The sequence below is a fragment of the Brienomyrus brachyistius genome, chromosome 11, assembly GCF_023856365.1.
Source record: "Brienomyrus brachyistius isolate T26 chromosome 11, BBRACH_0.4, whole genome shotgun sequence".
NCBI classification, from domain to species: Eukaryota; Metazoa; Chordata; class Actinopteri; order Osteoglossiformes; family Mormyridae; genus Brienomyrus; species Brienomyrus brachyistius.
In genome coordinates, this window is record NC_064543.1 from 10995161 (window position 1) to 11012774 (window position 17614).

Below are 17614 nucleotides of genomic sequence, written 5' to 3' on the forward strand. Positions count from 1 at the left end.
AGGGTACAATTTTCCGCTGAAATAATGAACGCACACGCACATTTTGCAGTTATTCTACATAATAATGAATAATTAGGCCAAATGATATTAATGCCTTCGAGATTGAAATTGCCTATGAGCATTAAAAGAATATATGTGAACAAGACGGGAAAAACTGCCATTCTAATATAATCACTATAGATTTTTTTAAAAGCTGGAAGCGCGCAAACACAGAAGTGACTGAGAGACCGAGCCCTTTAAGACCTAGCGCGCGGCGACACCGAACTGCATTCGACGGAGTTTCTGCAGCCCACGCAGCTTGTGGTTTGGACCGTGAAGTTGACAAGCACCAGCTTACAACGCGACACACTTAAAAACCAACAGAAGCTTCACAAGAAGTTGTGAACGTTGCGAATGACTTGGATTTTCACTGGGCTGTGAATACTATGAAAATCCCTGGAATAAATTCTCATTCTCTTTTCCTCTCCAGTTATTTAAGTGTAGGTGCTTCGCAACTCGTGGCAAATCGCAAGGATGTCTGAAAGCATGGCGCTCTCCAGAAACGACACCTTCGCTTGGACAAGTGGTTTCATGGATATTAATCAAACGACGAGCGACAATAACGGCGGGCCAGAAGCGATCATTGTCCCTGTTGTCTTTGGATTTATATTTTTGATGGGTATTATAGGCAACACGCTTGTAATGATTGTTATTGGAAGGATTAAGTCTGGACGCCCCAGAAACACTACCAATATATTTATCCTGAACCTCAGTGTAGCAGACTTGTCCTTCCTCCTTTTTTGCGTCCCTTTCCAAGCAACCATTTACTCCCTTCCCGAGTGGATATTTGGGGCTTTTCTTTGTAAATTCGTTCACTATTTCGTGATGGTAAGCATGCTGGTCAGCATCTTCACTCTCGTCGCTATGTCCGCGGACAGGTATGTGGCTGTGGTCCACGCCAAAAAGTCTCCCTGCATCCGTAACAGAAAGAACGCATTAAATGGAGTTTGCGTAATTTGGCTGCTCTCTGCCGTCTTCGCCATCCCCGTGGCCCAACACCAGACACTAACTAGTCACCCAGAAGCACCAAACAGCTCATTCTGCTGGGAGACATGGTCCGACAAAGTCTCCAAGCACATCTACAAAGTGACAATTTTGATAATTGGATATTTGTTGCCACTGGTTTTGATAACATGCTGTTATGCTAAGGTAAGGAATTATTCTATTTTACTTAATTATTTAGCTTATTTTCCAGGCATAGGTTCTGTAAACAGCAGTGCGGGTTCTTCTGTCCTGGACACCTTAATGCGCATTTGCACTGTTCCCTCCAAATATGTGTAAAATAAATGACGAAAGAAATTAATTGCAAAAGTAAATCAGCGAGATTTGTTCAATATAATGGCCGCAAAACATGAAAATCACTTGCCTTGATTGTCCATGTATCTGCAGGATGAGAATGCAACTTGATGGATGTTACAGAAGACCGCGCGTAATGATGTTGCGAACACGCAACATCAGGTGTTTCACAAAAGCTCAGATGCAAGATCATTAGATCAGATTAAAATTAACGGGCCCGCGAAAAGCAATTAATAACCGAATTAATAGTCCTAGTCTTTCAAACGTATCGATGACTGGTAATGTTATGTCAAGAGCTATGCCCTCTATGATACTGAGAAACATAAGGCTATAATTCTTTCAACAAACTCTTTGACTTCAATACAGTAGGTGAAAAACTCAGCGCCTTTTATATTGTTTATCACTATCTTAATTTATTATATATTTTAATATACAAGCGTATCGAACGTATCTGAACACCGTGTTTGGATTTTCTTCCACACATTTACTTTTAAAAAGAAACCTAGCCAGTCGGTGAATTTCCAAGACAAATATACAGCTTAGAAACATAAGAATGGCAATAATAAACGTATGCATCATTAAGTGAATAGCAATTCTGTGGTGCAAATAGGCACTTTGCTTGCTTTCGTACAAGTCACGTGACGTGTATAAAGCGAGTCTTCGGTCTGGGGGGGTCATAATCCTTATTGCTTATTTAGTTTGCTGTGCCCTTATGTAAGCTCTACTCCCCATTCTGCTCCTCCCAGTGGCACATACAGCGAGACCTTTTCATTACATGCAAAATGCCCATGTGTGTGACATCCTCGTACAGCCCCAGCTGTTGTATAATCTGGTTTGCAACTAATTGAATGGGCAATGATGAAATTGCTAAGGCTGGGTTGCCAAAACTTTGGTCAGCTGGCTGGCATAAGATTTTCAATCCCATGCAAGTCTGCACTCGGATACACACACATTTACATGTATGTAACAGTTTTATTACCTTGTAAATAGTTTTATTTATGGTGGTGCAGTGGTTAGCACTGTTGCCTCACACGTCTGGGACCCGGGTTCGAGTCTCCGCCTGGGTCACATGTGTGTGGAGTTAGTATGTTCTCCCCATATCGTCATGGGGTTTCCTCTGGGTACTCCGGTTTCCCCCCACAGTCCAAAGACATGCTGAGGCTAATTGGACTTGCTAAATTGCCCGTAGGAATGTGTGTGTGAGTGTGCCCTGCGATGGGCTGGCCCCCCATCCTGGGTTGTTCCCTGCCTCATGCCCATTGCTTCCGGGATAGGCTCCGGACCCCCCGCGACCCAGTAGGATAAGCGGTTTGGAAAATGGATGGATGGATAGTTTGTAGGGTTTGCAAACTGCCCCAGTTCTTTTGATGTAGCTAAATTTAGGTTCATAATGGAATAATATAGATTCACCGTAAGATTTCTTACGTGCGCGTTAGATCCTGAAAGCGTGAGTGTCATGCCAGATGTGTAAGAGCTGGCAACCCTGTTAAGGAGCTGGTCTTGTGACTAAAATGGGACAAGCTTTTATACTAGTGAGTTGATTGATGTCAGACTTGATAGTGATGCTGTACTGTTCCTGCATACGCTTGTACAGTATGTCACACAGAATAGCCAGGTAACTTTATAATCCGTGAAAGTTTTGATTATAAATATGTCATTTAAGTTGACATTTCTTCATGTGGAATCATGGTAACATAACCTGCAACTGACAATAAGGCATTGAAGAGAAGGGATGAGTTTCATCAGACACCAAACATTCTCCAGTTTACAGATAACTCCAGACAATCCAAAAGCATGAATCCAAATTTAAAATGCAAGAAAAATATTTGCAACGTTTGCCCTAAATCTGTGACGTCTGTGATTAATTTAGCGATATCATGGTTGAATTGAGCACTTTGCTGCAGGTTCTTTGAAGGAGGGCTCCTAATCTAAAGTGGATTGGAGTTACCAAATCGCCCGGAGGTGTGTGCCTGTGAGAGAATGGTGTGTGAGTGCGCCCTGTGATGGGTTGGCGCCCCAGCCTGGGTTGTTCCCTGCCTTGAACCCCTTGCTTCCGGGACAGGCTCTCTGCAACCTGGCATATGACAAGTACAGAAAATGGATGGGTGGATTGATGGATGGATGTGTCCTAATTGCACTTTACTGGTGTATTTCAGCAGTACAGTCACTGTGTTCCAGGTACTTTTGCTCCTTCCCGCAGTCTCAAAAAATGCAGCTCTGTGAACTGGCATCTCTGAAATGTCTGTAGTGTGCATGCGTGTGCCCTGTGTTGACTGGCACCCCCTGCCTTGTTACCCTTCCTGCTGCCCTGCATCACATAAGCAATCAGAAGATAGATGCAGCGTACTTTGGAGAAAGCTCCATAGCCCAGAGAGAATCCCGAAGCCTTGAGCCCGCTGGATTGTAGGATTAATTCATCACATTGTTTGTATTCACATGGAATAAAAAGCAGATCCCCTGGGATTCTTAGCTCATCAAATTAACCACCCCCCCCCCCCCCCCCGCAAGCTGACAGAATCATAAGCAAAAAAATCTGTTTTGTGGAAACTGTGAGTGATTTTAGCCAGCAAATCCAGGATCATTATTATGGTTGCGCATTGTACTCAGTGTCATAATATGAAAATAACAGTCGTTTCTAACACTGTAAACAGCATAAATTCATTAATTAAAAAATGACTCCACATTGTCAGGAAAAAACGTACAGCCCTGGTACAGTTTTTTACCCCAAGTTACAAGCAAAATTAATATACCCCATTGGCACAAAAAATAGTCCTCAGAGTCCATTTCCGTACCTTAGACTTGGTACTTTTTTCTGACAGTAGAGTGTATCTGGAAACCATAAATGTACATTAAGAATGCTGCCGTGTTTGCAGGCACCTGCACTGGTATGAATAAATGCTGTTTCATATGTAACATTTCTCTTGTGCTTAGGTGCTGTACCATCTTCATAAGAAAATAAAGAACATGTCAAGGAAATCTGAGCGTTCAAAGAAAAAGGTAAGAATTTAGTGGGTTATGCCGTTTTCCTTCCATATCAACCCATTTTTACATTCTGGAGTCTAAGTTATGAACATGAAAGTGATGTAATGGTAGCGGTTAGAACCTAAAGGTAAAATGAGGTCGTCCAGACAGACATGTGGGACAGATATAATCCGAGAAATCTGTATTAATATTCACTGTAAAAGTTTTAATAGGCATCTCCATAAAATACAGGATACAAATAAATGTATGCAAATTTTACAGTAGAAATGCATGAATGCATTATTATTATTATTATTATTATTAAATGCAGGCTACATGTATTTAATAGACTCTCATGCAAGCTGAACAAGAAAGTGATAAGAGGGAGTGAATTTCGAAATCTTCCTTTATAAGAAAGTCATTAACATATTGGTTTCATTGTCGTGCGATACAGGGCTCCTCTACTTGCTTACAGATTTTTAAATGTTTTATTGTCATTATTAGGATCCTTATGGTGTTGTACTGTACCTATTACTGGTGCTCTTTGTGTCATTGTCAGACGGTGCCACGAATCAGGTCCCATACATGGTTTGAAAGCTGCAAGGACACGCTAGACTAGATTTTCCCGCTGTTGTGGATGAAAGTGATGAACCGTTTTAAAGGTTAACTGAATTAGAAGCTTTGCCGCAGAATAAGCCTTCCGAATACAATCACATGATTTCGATATTAGCATTAATCATCATAATGATGATTGCCTTCATTTCACTGATCAGATCCTGCTTGTAATGATTAAACTAATTCATCTGGACATTTTGATGATGTTTTTTACAACACTCAGATCAAGATCCACTTTTCCAGCATCCGTATAGATACATTTCTGGATGGAAGTTGATGGGTCCAGTGCAGTGAAATGCCAGACTATTAGTGATCTACAATAGGCATCTAATGTTAGAATCACATCTGAGTGTCGGCTCAGTGGTTAGTATACTATTAACAGAAAGTGGTAGCTTAGTTACAAATGGCGATTGTTTAATTATACTTAAAGAATTTGCCTGGGCGGCTCAGTGGGTAGCACCTTTGCCTCACTCCTCAAGGATTGCAGGATTGAGGTTTGAAATGCGCCATTTTGTCTGTGTGTGTGGTTTCCTTCAGCTTGAGGTTATAATATGAGTCTAATAATATGCAACTGGATTGAAAGGTGACTCTACACTGTGAGCATGTATATGCCCTGTGATGTGCAGCATCTCTGCACAGGGGGTCTCCCTGTCGTATGCCCAGGGATGGGCAGCATCCCTGCACAGGGGGTCTCCCTGTCGTATGCCGAAGGATGGGCAGCATACCTGCACAGGGGGTCTCCCTGTCGTATGCCGAGGGATGGGCAGCATCCCTGCACAGGGGGTCTCCCTGTCGTATGCCCTGTGCTGCCCGAGGCTCCAAACTTACCATAAGCTAGGGGAACTTATTGAAGACGTATGCATAAATAATTTAATCCACCGCATAGTAGTAGAAGATTTTATTTTTGTGTGAAGTAGCACTCATGTCTCATACCTCCTGGGTTGGCAGGGTTTAAATCCTGTGCCTGCATGGGGAGTTTGCTTGTTGTCCCCATTTTGAAGTGAAAGTGATTAATTGTCATTGTTTACACACCACAGTGATGAAAAGGGTCCTCTGCATTTAAGCCCTATTCAACATAACAGTGAGCAGCCATTATCTAGCAACTAGGCGCACTGTGTGGGGGTGGTACCTTGCTATTCAGGGACTGGAACCAGCATCCATCCAATCACAAGCCTGTTTCCCTAACCATTAGGCCACCACTGCTCCACTTTGGTATATGTGACACAGAAGTACTGCCCACGAAGCCACCATGCTACCCTATACACGTAATGCACATATGCTAATTAATTACCTTAATTGTATACAATGTAACTGAATTCATGCTGGTTAAAAATACAGGAAGTACTGCTTAAACATGGAAAATGACTCCCTGCTTCTAGGAAATCAAAATAAATAACTGCTTTCATTTGAATCTTGTTGGTTACTGAGGATTCGCATTCATATGGATTTAAATGTAAATTATGAGATTTTTCAGAATGATTTTGCTTTGGATGCACTGGAGAGCAGTGAGGATTCAGTGAGAATACAGTGTTTGAGCCATTCAGCTTCAAATCTAATGGGACGGCTTGTCATTTATTCAGGATTAAATAACTCATCTTTTTCTAAGAGTGGAATGCTCCGGAGAGAAGTCGCAGAAGCTCCCTGCAGATGGTTTGGGTTTTGGGTCACACTGGGCAAGCCACTGAAATTTTTTCCTTCACTGCAGGTTTTCCTCAGTGCTGTGACCTTTGAAGAACAAATAAAAAGAGCTTTGTTGACTCCCAAAAACATTCAGACTTTACTGATTTGATTTGCTATGCCAGGCAAATGCAGCTCTACCTTACAGGATGTATAAGTCAGAAGTCTAACACAGCATGATGTAATATTTGTTTCATACAAAAGATCTGTTTGGTCTTGTCTTGTACGAATTCCTAAGAATGATTGCAGTTAGGATTTGAAATCATTATTTTATTTCTAATTATTTGCTTCTGCTCAGGTTTTTCAACTTCCAGTACTTGAAATTTCAAGTGACTTTAATGTTGAAATAATGTTTCAAAATTTTCAGCATTTTGGCCTTAGCTGACCAAAGAGGATCACAGATGCTGGTCTTCGGCAGTCACACAGGACCCAGTGCAGATTCGGATGAAGGAACCCTAAGGCAGTGTTTCCCAGTCCGGTCCCCGACTAGACAGTGCACATTTTTGTTCCCTTCCAACTACCAGTAGCAAAAACGTAGAAAATGAGGCAGAAAATGAGCTTAATGAAGACAATGAAATTATGTATATTTTCTACAGAGTGACTGACAGTCTTTCACTACAAACTGTAGGAAAATAATAGTGAAAATCTGGGGGAAAAGGCAGCAATATTATGCTAGTGGTAGGTGATGGCTTAGCTGAACATTAAATTGTCAAGTCAAAGATTCTTTTTAATGAGTTTGGCTTATTTTTATCGTTAAATTAGAGTTTCGTCAGTTCCCTTGAATTGCCGTGTGCAAGAGATGCAAAAATGAGACACTTCAATTGCTCTATTTGTATTCTTACCAGATATTAAAAAACATAAACAGACAATAAGTAGACAGACAGACAGACAGACACAGACAGATAGATAGATAGATAGATAGATAGATAGATAAAAAGTGTGTGTGTGTTTGTGTGCACGTGCATGTGTGTGTGTGTGTTTTTTCAAGCCCCCTGAATATGAAATTCGATTTTATAAAAATCAGTGAATGCAGTCTGTCACACCGCTGGTCTACGTTAGGGGGCCGTAACAGGTAAGCAGGGGACTGAAATGCTCAACAGGCAGTGATGCAGTGCAAATGGATTTGGGGAGATTCAATACATAGCCCATTTATTCACAGTTATACGCATAACCATGCCACTGATGGGAGTAAGGGATACGGATGGGCCCAAAGAAAATAAACAAACAAAACAGATTTCTAAACTCTACACCTTATTATCAAGAATAAAACAAAGAAAAGGAATCTATTTGCCTCCTACCCAAACAAAACGTAAAAGGGCTGGTAGCCGCCCGCTTTCCTAGTGTGGCTTGACATGAACAGCTCTGTGTGGATGTGTGGGTGTGCACCTCTTGACTACCCAGGTTCTTTTCCTGCGCATATAGGTATGGAAAAAATTTTTAAAAGGTAGCTTAAAGGAAAGCACAAACAAAATCTGGACAAGCTTCAGTCAAAAACCGAACCAACTCCATTGCCGGGCACAGCTTTAAATATTTTACTCCTCCCAGATCGCTGGCTGTTCGTTGACACTGATTGGCGGGAAGGCCAACCAAGCATGAGACCCAGCAAATAACAAACAGGAAACTAAACACATAGGCTTATGTGTGTACAGGTAACAAATCAAAAAAATTGCCAAAAGTGTTGTATTTTGTTTGGTTAATTGTAGTTAAGGTTTGGGCTAGTTAGTAGTTAGGATTGTCATAGTTAGGATTATAGATTATGCCCATAGAAATTAAGGGAGAGTCCCCACAATGATAAGAATATATTAACTGTGTGTGAGTGTGTGTGTGTGTGTGAGAGAGAGAGAGAGAGAGAGAGAGAGAGTGCATACAAGATGTCATTGTCTGCTGGATACGTAAGTAAAGTGCAATATTATGAATGATATGGTTGACTGCAGTGCAGCAGTTTTAATATTAACTCAACTTAATTACTGTGATAGTTAATGAGTAAAACTCATTATTATTGCAATTTCCACACACATTTTATATTAACGTAATTAATTCTTTGACATTGAAGATTAACTTGCCAGCGATGAATGTTTGAAATATAACACACTGCTGATATTGGAGGATTGTGCGAGACTTTTGTCGCGTTTGCATGCTTTTGTTTGATGCCACTGTAATTACTCGCTAAATTTACAGGATGGGGGGGGGGGTGGCTTTGACAAGCGTTTTCATTTTCTCCCTCTTGACCTTTTCAGGTTAAATGTTGTTGTTTGCCCAGTCTTATTAAGATCATTTATAACGCCTCGTACAGCAATGGCGGGTTTCACGGTCTCGCCAGTCTCTCCCTCGTAAGCTGTGTTTATTCTCAGGAAGTGAAAAGAGAAGCAAACACTTTCTTTTGTGTTATTTGCTTCTTGATTTTCAACACAAGCGATATTGCCAGTTGCTCTGGGCATTGGGCATGTGGCAGGGCCTCGATGTGAATGTGCCAGAATAGATTATGCTGACGGTCCATGGTCTGCACAATGGAATTATATAATTTACTAACCTAATGAATAAGTTCTATATGAATAACACAAATCAACAGCAACCAAACTGAGAGTGACTGCTGTGTTGAATAATTCATGAGCGGCCTCTTGTTTTACATAATTGTTTCCATAAGTGTACTTTTAGAAAACTCCCATACTATACAGATCAGTGTTTCCTAACCCCGTCCTCGGGGACCCCCAGCCAGTCCACATTTTTGCTCCCACATTTTGTTCATTTTTTGCACTCGTTATACATTGTTAAAAACATCGAATACAAGGTGTTACATTTGAACCCGAAAATACAAGTGTAAGTGTGCCTATTTGACTCCCTCTTAGCCTATAAGAGAGCCACAAGTGTACTTTTCTTGCTATATTTGCTTGAAGATCTCGAGGTTTGGTTCAGCTTCAGCCTGCAGCGACTTTCTCAGCAACTACGCCATGGCTGTGGTGTGGCTGCCCGCCGGAGGTCTCCCATTAGCAGAGTGCCACTTTGTTTTGCTGTGAATCTGTATCCTGCACAGCGTCAAACACTTGGACACACATATGCCAGGCAGCATGTAAACACAGCTCTCTTCACCCTTATACCTTCATTGTCCTGAAAAGGGAGAATCGGCTTGCCGTCAAGGTCGGGAACAGCACAAGCGAATCAGTCAGGGGGTGGCCAGCATTGACAAACACAAACAGCCCTGAATATAATATCCCTGAAAACTTACTTTCAAACGCCTATTTAAAGGAACAGCATAAGACGTCAGTTTAAAACGTCAGTTTCATTTTTCCCCATAAGATAATTTTGCAGATTGGTTCTTGTGTGTCTGAATGGATTTTTAGATCTTTCAGACTTCACTTTTTTAGACACTAAAAAAAGTCTGAAAGATCTGAAAGTAAGTCTGAAGGGGGGGCGACCAGAACAATCAGGAATGGCCTTATCGTCATCAATGTTGCTCCCTGTGCCTGATACATCCCCACAGATGGCATCATAATTAACCATAAAATACACAAAACGTCGTACTCAGATGTTTTTAACCATCCAGCGCCTCGTGCTAAGAAGGTGGCCTTCCAGCAGAATCTCCCAAGTCTTTTAAATATTCCATTGCAAGAAAAGCAACTCACACCACAGCTCCCATCTCCAAAATAAATGGTCAGGCCCCTTGACATTTTCCTTTAGCTGGGCCTCAAAAAAAAAAACACCAGTTATTAATTTTTTGTTCATCCATCTTTTAACTGCGTATTCTGGGCAGGTTGGGGGGGGGTGACTGGATCCTATCCCAAGCAGCTCGGGGACGAGGCAGGTACACATACACATTAAGGAATCAGCCATATATTTGTCAGCATTTGGCCTATTTCCAGAAGGATGCTATATCAGCACTTTCTAAATCCAAGTTCCACCGTGGTCATTTCTTTTCGAAATAGACGTACTCTATTAATCTATTAAATTGTCTGTTTGCTTACCTCATCTTGCTTTCAGTGAGACACACAGACAGATATACCGGTAAAAGCAAGCCTGGGGGGGTCTCAGTAGAGGGTCAGCCAGCATGCAGCACCCCTGCAGCTGGAGGTTAAGGGTCTTGCTCAAGGGGTCCATGGATGTGACCATTCTGCTAAAGCCGGGACTCAAACCAGTGACCTTCTGATCACCGGCATGGAGGCAGAGGCACACGATGCCCCACCAAAGATTATTCAATGATTATTTTCATGTCCCATAAAAGCTACAAAGATACACTTGTTAGATTTTACGTTTCCCTTTGTTTAGAGAAATTCAGAAATCGGTGCATATTTCATGTTTATTATTAATTCTAAGAAAGATTTGTGTGCAATAACCTGTTCTACTTCACAGGCATGAACATACTGTAAAACTTCAGCCCTTTTTGTAACAATACTGCAGGCCAATAAAAATAGCTCCATGGGTCAGATGTGGCCCTTGGGCCACTTTTGCCCAGGTCTCTTCTAAATTCAGATTCCCATCCTCTTCATTATTCATGAAATGCAATATTAGCTTGGTTAGTGCTGTTTGGACAAGGGGTGTTAAATTCAATTTATGAAGGGTGTTCTCTCATTTCCATTCAGCTCTGGCTGAACGAATGCAATAAATTGCTGTAATATTTGTACCCCATGCACTTATCCACAAAATGCACTCATTAAATTTGTGTGCAAATATCAGCAATCGTTGTCATATATATATATGTATATTTTTACTACTTATTAACATCATTACTTTAAATTTATGACGCTGAATTAAATTTAGATAATTTTACGAAAGTGAAGGATTTCTACAATTTGACCATAATTTATGACTAGTATTCAAAATATTAATACTTAAATATGTCATTTTAATATGTTATTGAATGGTTTGTTAGCACGAAAAGTGGTTTTGTTGCTATAGCCGCTGAGATGATGATCTCTTCCCATCTGATGTCCTCAGACTGCGCAGACCGTGCTGCTTGTGGTGGCTGCCTTCCTGCTGTGCTGGATGCCGCACCACGTCATCGCCATGTGGGTGGAATTTGGCAAATTCCCACTGAATGATGCCTCCTTCGCCCTGCGCATCATCTCGCACTGCCTCGCCTACGGCAACTCCTGTGTCAACCCCATCCTCTACGCGTTTCTGTCTGAGAACTTCCGTAAGGCCTGTCGGCAGGCCTTTTCCTGCAGCCTCCGCTTTCCATCGCCCCCCGTGGAGAAGGTGGTCCGGATCCGCATGGAGAACCTCTCCACCACCCACTCCATAACCAACATGACGGGACAGCAGTAGAAGAACAAGGGCTTGTTTTGCCCTCCACCTCCAGGTTCTGGTTGCTTTGCGGGATTCACGCTGAGCTTCTTTACGTGAAGGGGCACTTCACTCGAGAATAAATAAAAAAAAAAAAAACGCTTGAGATATGCTGTAGTGCTATTTATCCATCTAGATTGCTGTGGTGAGAGTTGCCTAGTTTTGGAGATATCGTCCGTAGAAACGTCAGTCTTCTCACAAATCTTTCTGGGGTGAATAAAGTGCCAGAAAAATCACAACCCGGTTTCTCAAGCTGATCCACACGGCTTGCTATGAGCACTGTAATGTGAAACTAAATTCTTACTACCAAACTCCACACACCAACTACATGAACGCGCAGAAGTGTGTGCCGGGACGCTCGTGACAACGTGACCTAATGTAAACATCAATGGCGTCCTCCTCAGCTGAGCGCTAATGCTAGGTAGCTAAGCGGTGGTAGCATTATCCGTTAGCATTAGCTACCAACAGTAGCAAATAGCGACAATACCTTGTTAGATGATAGTAATTACAGCTCAATACTGTTAGCTCACCTAGCACTGCACCCTACAGCAAATCTGCTGTTTTTTCACTATTTTGGGGAGAACTGCCCCTTTTTCTGCCATTAACAACGGGTACAGGTGCACATAAAGCAAAGATCCGTCCTTGCTCTTTGGCCATCTTCATGTTCTGGTTTTAAAAACATTAAACATGAGACAATAATTTACGGCGTTCTTACAAAAGAAGGTCATTTAATACTTAAGTGCATTGTGGGACATTCAAATTAATTAAGGGGAATGATGAAATTGCACTCATAATACATTGTACATGGAATTTCAAACACAAATGTGACTCCCATTTTATTAAAATTTTTTGTGTGGAGAACACATTATAATCTGATCGGTATAATGAATCAGTGCACACAATTTGGATTATGACATTTTCATCCATTCTGCTTATTACATATCACAATAGCTCACCCTTTAATTTGCTTTTTTATAACACATACCAAAATTAGAGCCAACTTCACACCGACAGGAAATTTATTCAGCAAAACTAACGGCAACTTCATACACCGTAAGAATCACGTGGATTTGCCTCGTAATTTGTATGTGAGTTTTCTGCTGCAGAATAATGTGTCAGGGCTGAACCTCAAAAGTCTTATTTTTAATTTTCCCCAGGAAATAGTGTCTAAATGATTGCATATATGTGATGTAGGACAGACACATGAGGATGGTGTGGGGGAGTATATTTTGAAATGAAAAGTACGATTTGGGAAAGCATTTTGCTGAACGTCCTCCATTCTCATATACTTATACATGTACTAATATGATTCTTTGTTATAAGGTTATAGGTCTTTGTAAAACACAGAGGACAATGGGGTATGTGAAGACAAAGACCACATTTGTAAGAGTGCCCTTTTTCATGGTGTTAGGGTTCAGGGTGGGCCCTCCATTTTCCACGCCAGGCAGGTGAATCAGGGCCAAAACTATAATCTTTGTTTATGTCCTGGGAAGCGGACAGCAAGTGTCTCTTAGGATTTTTCCCATGAAATCGTCATGTCTACTGTGAAGTTGTTCTTTATTATCCTGGGATTGGAACCACTATCTTACTAAACTGGTGAATGAAAGTAAGAGAGACTGAGTTAAAAACAAAGGAGAAGAAAAAAAACTAAACCCAAGCTGCATTGCTGCTCTTCTCCAAATGCATGACTTACTTGCGACCGCCACCGTGATTTGACGTGTGTATGTGCAGCTCCTTTCATGTTAGGAACACTTTATTGACTTCCTGCCAAGCTCTCCACCACTGCCTGCAACTGTGAATCGTCAGTCCGCAAGCCCGTCCGTGTTGCTGGGAGTACGTTTATGTTTTCTCTTTCATGTTTATAGAACTACGTCACGCAGAGGAATGTGTCTCTGCGTTCAGCCCATCAGTGAGATACCAACACCCTCAGTTAGATACAGATTCAGGAGATTTGAGTTCTTCTGATGTTTAGGGGAGGTTTGGGCACTAGTACTGCTGCTGCACCATTGAGCAGAGAACCTGAATTGCGCAGACAGACGCTCATCTGTCAGAACAGTGAATTACCCACAATGCTTCTGGTCAGAGTATTAAGTAACTAAGCAACTGTGATGTTCTATGCCCTCAGTATATAGATATGAAGGGCTGTGTACCATACTTAAGCGATCACCTGTGGCAGCAGTACAAATGTGAATGTTACTTTAGAAACCTGTGTCCTGAACACTTTGTATGTTACGTGTGATGTAACAACTTATCTCTGAGACGGACTGACAAAAGTCTGGCAAACCCCAGTAATTTTTCAAATGATTTTGCTGAGGGATGAGTCATGTGTCCCGTTTCCTTTGTGGAAGGTTCCCTGATCACAAACTCAGCACCCTGAACTAATTGTTGATTTTCATCGTGAGTCCTAAAATTATTCTTCAATTAATTATGTATCACCAAAATTCAGGTGAGACATGGAGCTAAGCCACACATCAGTGCAGGTTGTGTGAAGTTCCACTGACCGTGTTGTTTTCTGTTCTCAACAATCATTTAACTAGTGAGGAATTGGGAGACATAACACAAAGTCATTCAAGACACAAGACATGCTGGCAAAAAGATCAAATGATATTAAACCTAATTAATACTACTCAGGCTTAGATTAACTATATAACAAATGAACTTTAATGCATATTTTATCATCAGCTACGGCTGACTCCCAGCCCATCCAGAGCGTACCCCAATGTTATACCCTCTGCTGCCTGAGATAAGCCCCAGGGCCCCTGGGGACCCTGACTAGGATGTGTGGTTGAAGGATTGATGAATGGATTTTTCATCACTGTGCACAGATTTCAGAACTGTCTGAATGAGTGAAATCACTGTCAGAATTCCGATGAAGACTTAAGCTCTCATTAAGGACTAAAGAGCTACGCCCAGGATCGGTGATCTCTGATACTCCTCCTGCTTGGTCATGACCACTGACCCGTGGCTAGAGAATAGGAAGCTCCTGGTTCTGGTGAATTTCCAGGACCCACTCCCAGGGTTTCTTATTTGGTCTCCATGGCTACACAATTCACAGATGTATTTTAACAATGTGTGTGGACAGACGGCACTGAATGTCAAACAAATTAAACAAGCTGTGATGTATGTATGTGTCATATACATATTAAACCAGTGGAAAACACAGATGTCTGGAGTTTATTGACACTGACATTTGCTGACAGGAATACATTTCGAATTGATAAGACCCAGCAGTCATACAACCTGTGGTTCAGACTAGGTAATCCACCTGAAGCTAAGCAGGGTTATTCCTGAGCAGTACTGGGATGGGAGACCAACTGGGTTGCTGTCGGAAGAGGTGTTCGTGTGACTGACAGATTAGCCCATCCTGTGATCTGTGTGGATCCCAGCATTGTGATGGTGACACTGTGCTGTAAAAATGGTGCAGTCCTTTAGATGAGATGTAAAACCAACATCCTGACTCTCTGAGGTCATAAAAGATCCCTGGGCATTCTTTGACAGAATAGGGGTGGTACCTCAATGCCCTGGCCATATCAAATCTGGCCTCCTAATTATCCCCTGTATCTAACTGGTCACTCCACTCCTGCCCCTTTACCACCTTAGCTACTGTGGGGGTGGTGCAGGATGGCTGCTATCACATCATCCAAGTGGGGGCTACACAGTGTTGGTGGTTGGTTCCGTAAAGTGCTTTTGTGTTTGAAAAATAGCTGTATAAATGTAACTTTCATTCATAACTAGAGGACATCTGTTGTCCCTAATCAATTTGCATTCTATTTTAACATTGCACCTAGATTTTAATGTCTTCACTAGTAAAGGTACAAATGTTATCTTCTAACTTAAAAGAACTACTTCAGTCATACAAAAGGATATGTATGTTAATGTGTAACTATAATTCTTATGTACACCATTTAATCACCCAGTACATTACTATTACTAACAAATCAATGCGTAACTTGTGAGAATTACAACTCAGAGAAGTATTATTACAAAATGAAGTGACTGAATAACAAAAAAGCAAACTGGACTAAATTATTATGAAGCAACCCATTTTTCACAAATTCAGTGGCAGTCGTCTGGAATCAGTCTGGGTGCTGGTTCATGGATCGTCTTCTCCATTCCAGGTAGGCTGATCCTCCTGCGGGCCGCAGTCTCAATCGCCTGCACCAGCTCCACGTCCCAAGGGTGGGTGACGAAGCTGAGAACGGCCCCGTCCGAGCCGCTCCCAGCCCGTCCCACACGTCCCGCACGGTGGATGTAGTCGGTGTGAGACTCAGGGAAGTCATAGTTGACAACTACTCCAACACGTTGCGTGTCCAGGCCACGAGATGCAATGTCGGTGCACACCAGCACGTCCACCAGCCCCTTTTGGAACGACTGGAAGATTCCTGCCCGCATGGGGGCTGGCATCTCCCCTTGGAGCCGCACGTGACGTACCCCCAAGTCCTCCAAGGTGTAGCCCAGCCAGTTGACGGTGGCTGAGCTGTTACAGAACACCAGGACACCCAAGCCTTCTCGTGTTTTCTTCAACTCTTGGTGAAGCTCCAGTAGTTTATCTGCACCCCTCACTTTCAAGAAGGTCTGCTTCACATGGGGCATCAGGAAGTGTAGCATCCGGCTCCGGACAGTGAGCACGCTGCCCAGATCAGTGACCTGACTGAGAACTTCTCCGACACCTCCAGGAAAGGTTGCACCCACCACAGCCAGCTGAGCCTTATGACCTGGCCCCACTGTTTCTGAAGGACTGGATGCCACCCGAACATACGTGAGAATACTCTCTACTAAGCCGGAGAAGCTAGGGTCGAACATGGTATCAGCTTCATCAATCACAAGGAAGCTAAGCAAAGTCATGTCCAAACAGCGTCTCCTTAATGCTTTGTAGAGGGCACCCGGTGTAGCTACTAAAATGTCTGGTGGCCCATTCTTGAAGGCCACTTTGATGTTACCTATACCTCTTCCACCACCTACTACCTTGACCTTCAAGTCAAAGAGGCTTGCAAGAGCCTTGGCTACAGATGTCACCTGTTCTGCAAGCTCTCTGGAAGGCACAAGGATTACAGAACGAATATGAGGATCAGACTCAAATTCAGCAGTCCCACTGTCTGCCTGCAATTTTTCAACTATAGGAAGTAAATAGCCGAGTGTCTTTCCACTTCCAGTCTCAGCAGCACACAGAATATTATGACCACGGAGAAGCTTGGGAATAGTTTTCTGCTGGACCGTTGTTGGATAAATGATATTGTTATTTTGCAAAAATTCTACTATCTCTGGACAGAGTTTAAAGGAATTAAACGTCTTTTTAACCGTATGCTCCGTCTCTTCTTGCTTAGATTCTGTGATGCATGGTGGGACCTCCTGAGTGGAGTTTATTGTGAAGTAATCGCCGAACGACTTATTGTGTTTCCATCCTTTAGAAGCAAGAACTGGCTGCTGGAATTTTCCAAGCGTGTAGCCTGCGGACTGGTTGAATCTAGGGTCCTTGCTCTTTATTAGGAGCTTACCAGGTTTACTTGTTATGACTCTCTGGTTGCTTTTCCGCTTAATCTGCTTTACGTGTTCGATTCGCTCCTGTATTCGTCGAGGTATGCGGATTACCACAGGCTGTCCCGTATTTGCAGTTTCACTGGCTGACTGGGAGCTGTAACGGAAAGCCGAGGCTTCCAAAGTTCTTGAAAATGACAGTGCATTTGTACTTAGCACAAGCCTCGACATGCAACGGAAAGCCGAGGAACAAACGCCCGAAGACTGCATATTG

General features: G+C 42.4%; 2 protein-coding genes across 2 annotated transcripts; one reads left to right on the plus strand and one right to left on the minus strand.

Annotated features, from left to right (window-relative positions):
- Nucleotides 1-318: 318 nt before the first annotated feature.
- Nucleotides 319-11983, plus strand: galr1b (galanin receptor 1b). Its single transcript, XM_049031057.1, has 3 exons — nucleotides 319-1188; nucleotides 4267-4332; nucleotides 11518-11983. Exons 1-3 carry the CDS (start codon nucleotides 514-516, stop codon nucleotides 11845-11847), a joined length of 1071 nt encoding a protein of 356 aa, XP_048887014.1. The 5' UTR covers nucleotides 319-513; the 3' UTR covers nucleotides 11848-11983.
- Nucleotides 11984-15018: 3035 nt separating this feature from the next.
- On the minus strand, nucleotides 15019-17610 carry ddx28 (DEAD (Asp-Glu-Ala-Asp) box polypeptide 28). Its single transcript, XM_049031050.1, has one exon. The coding sequence runs from the start codon at nucleotides 17608-17610 to the stop codon at nucleotides 15922-15924; it is 1689 nt and encodes a 562-aa protein (XP_048887007.1). The 3' UTR covers nucleotides 15019-15921.
- Between the last annotated feature and the right edge of the window lie 4 nt (nucleotides 17611-17614).

Coding starts and splice junctions, on each gene's coding strand:
- galr1b (XM_049031057.1), top strand. CDS start 514: ATGTCTGAAAGCATGGCGCTCTCCAGAAACGACACCTTCGCTTGGACA. Junction 1,189..4,266: donor TAACATGCTGTTATGCTAAG/GTAAGGAATTAT, acceptor TCTTGTGCTTAG/GTGCTGTACCATCTTCATAA. Junction 4,333..11,517: donor CTGAGCGTTCAAAGAAAAAG/GTAAGAATTTAG, acceptor TGATGTCCTCAG/ACTGCGCAGACCGTGCTGCT.
- ddx28 (XM_049031050.1), bottom strand. CDS start 17,610: ATGCAGTCTTCGGGCGTTTGTTCCTCGGCTTTCCGTTGCATGTCGAGG.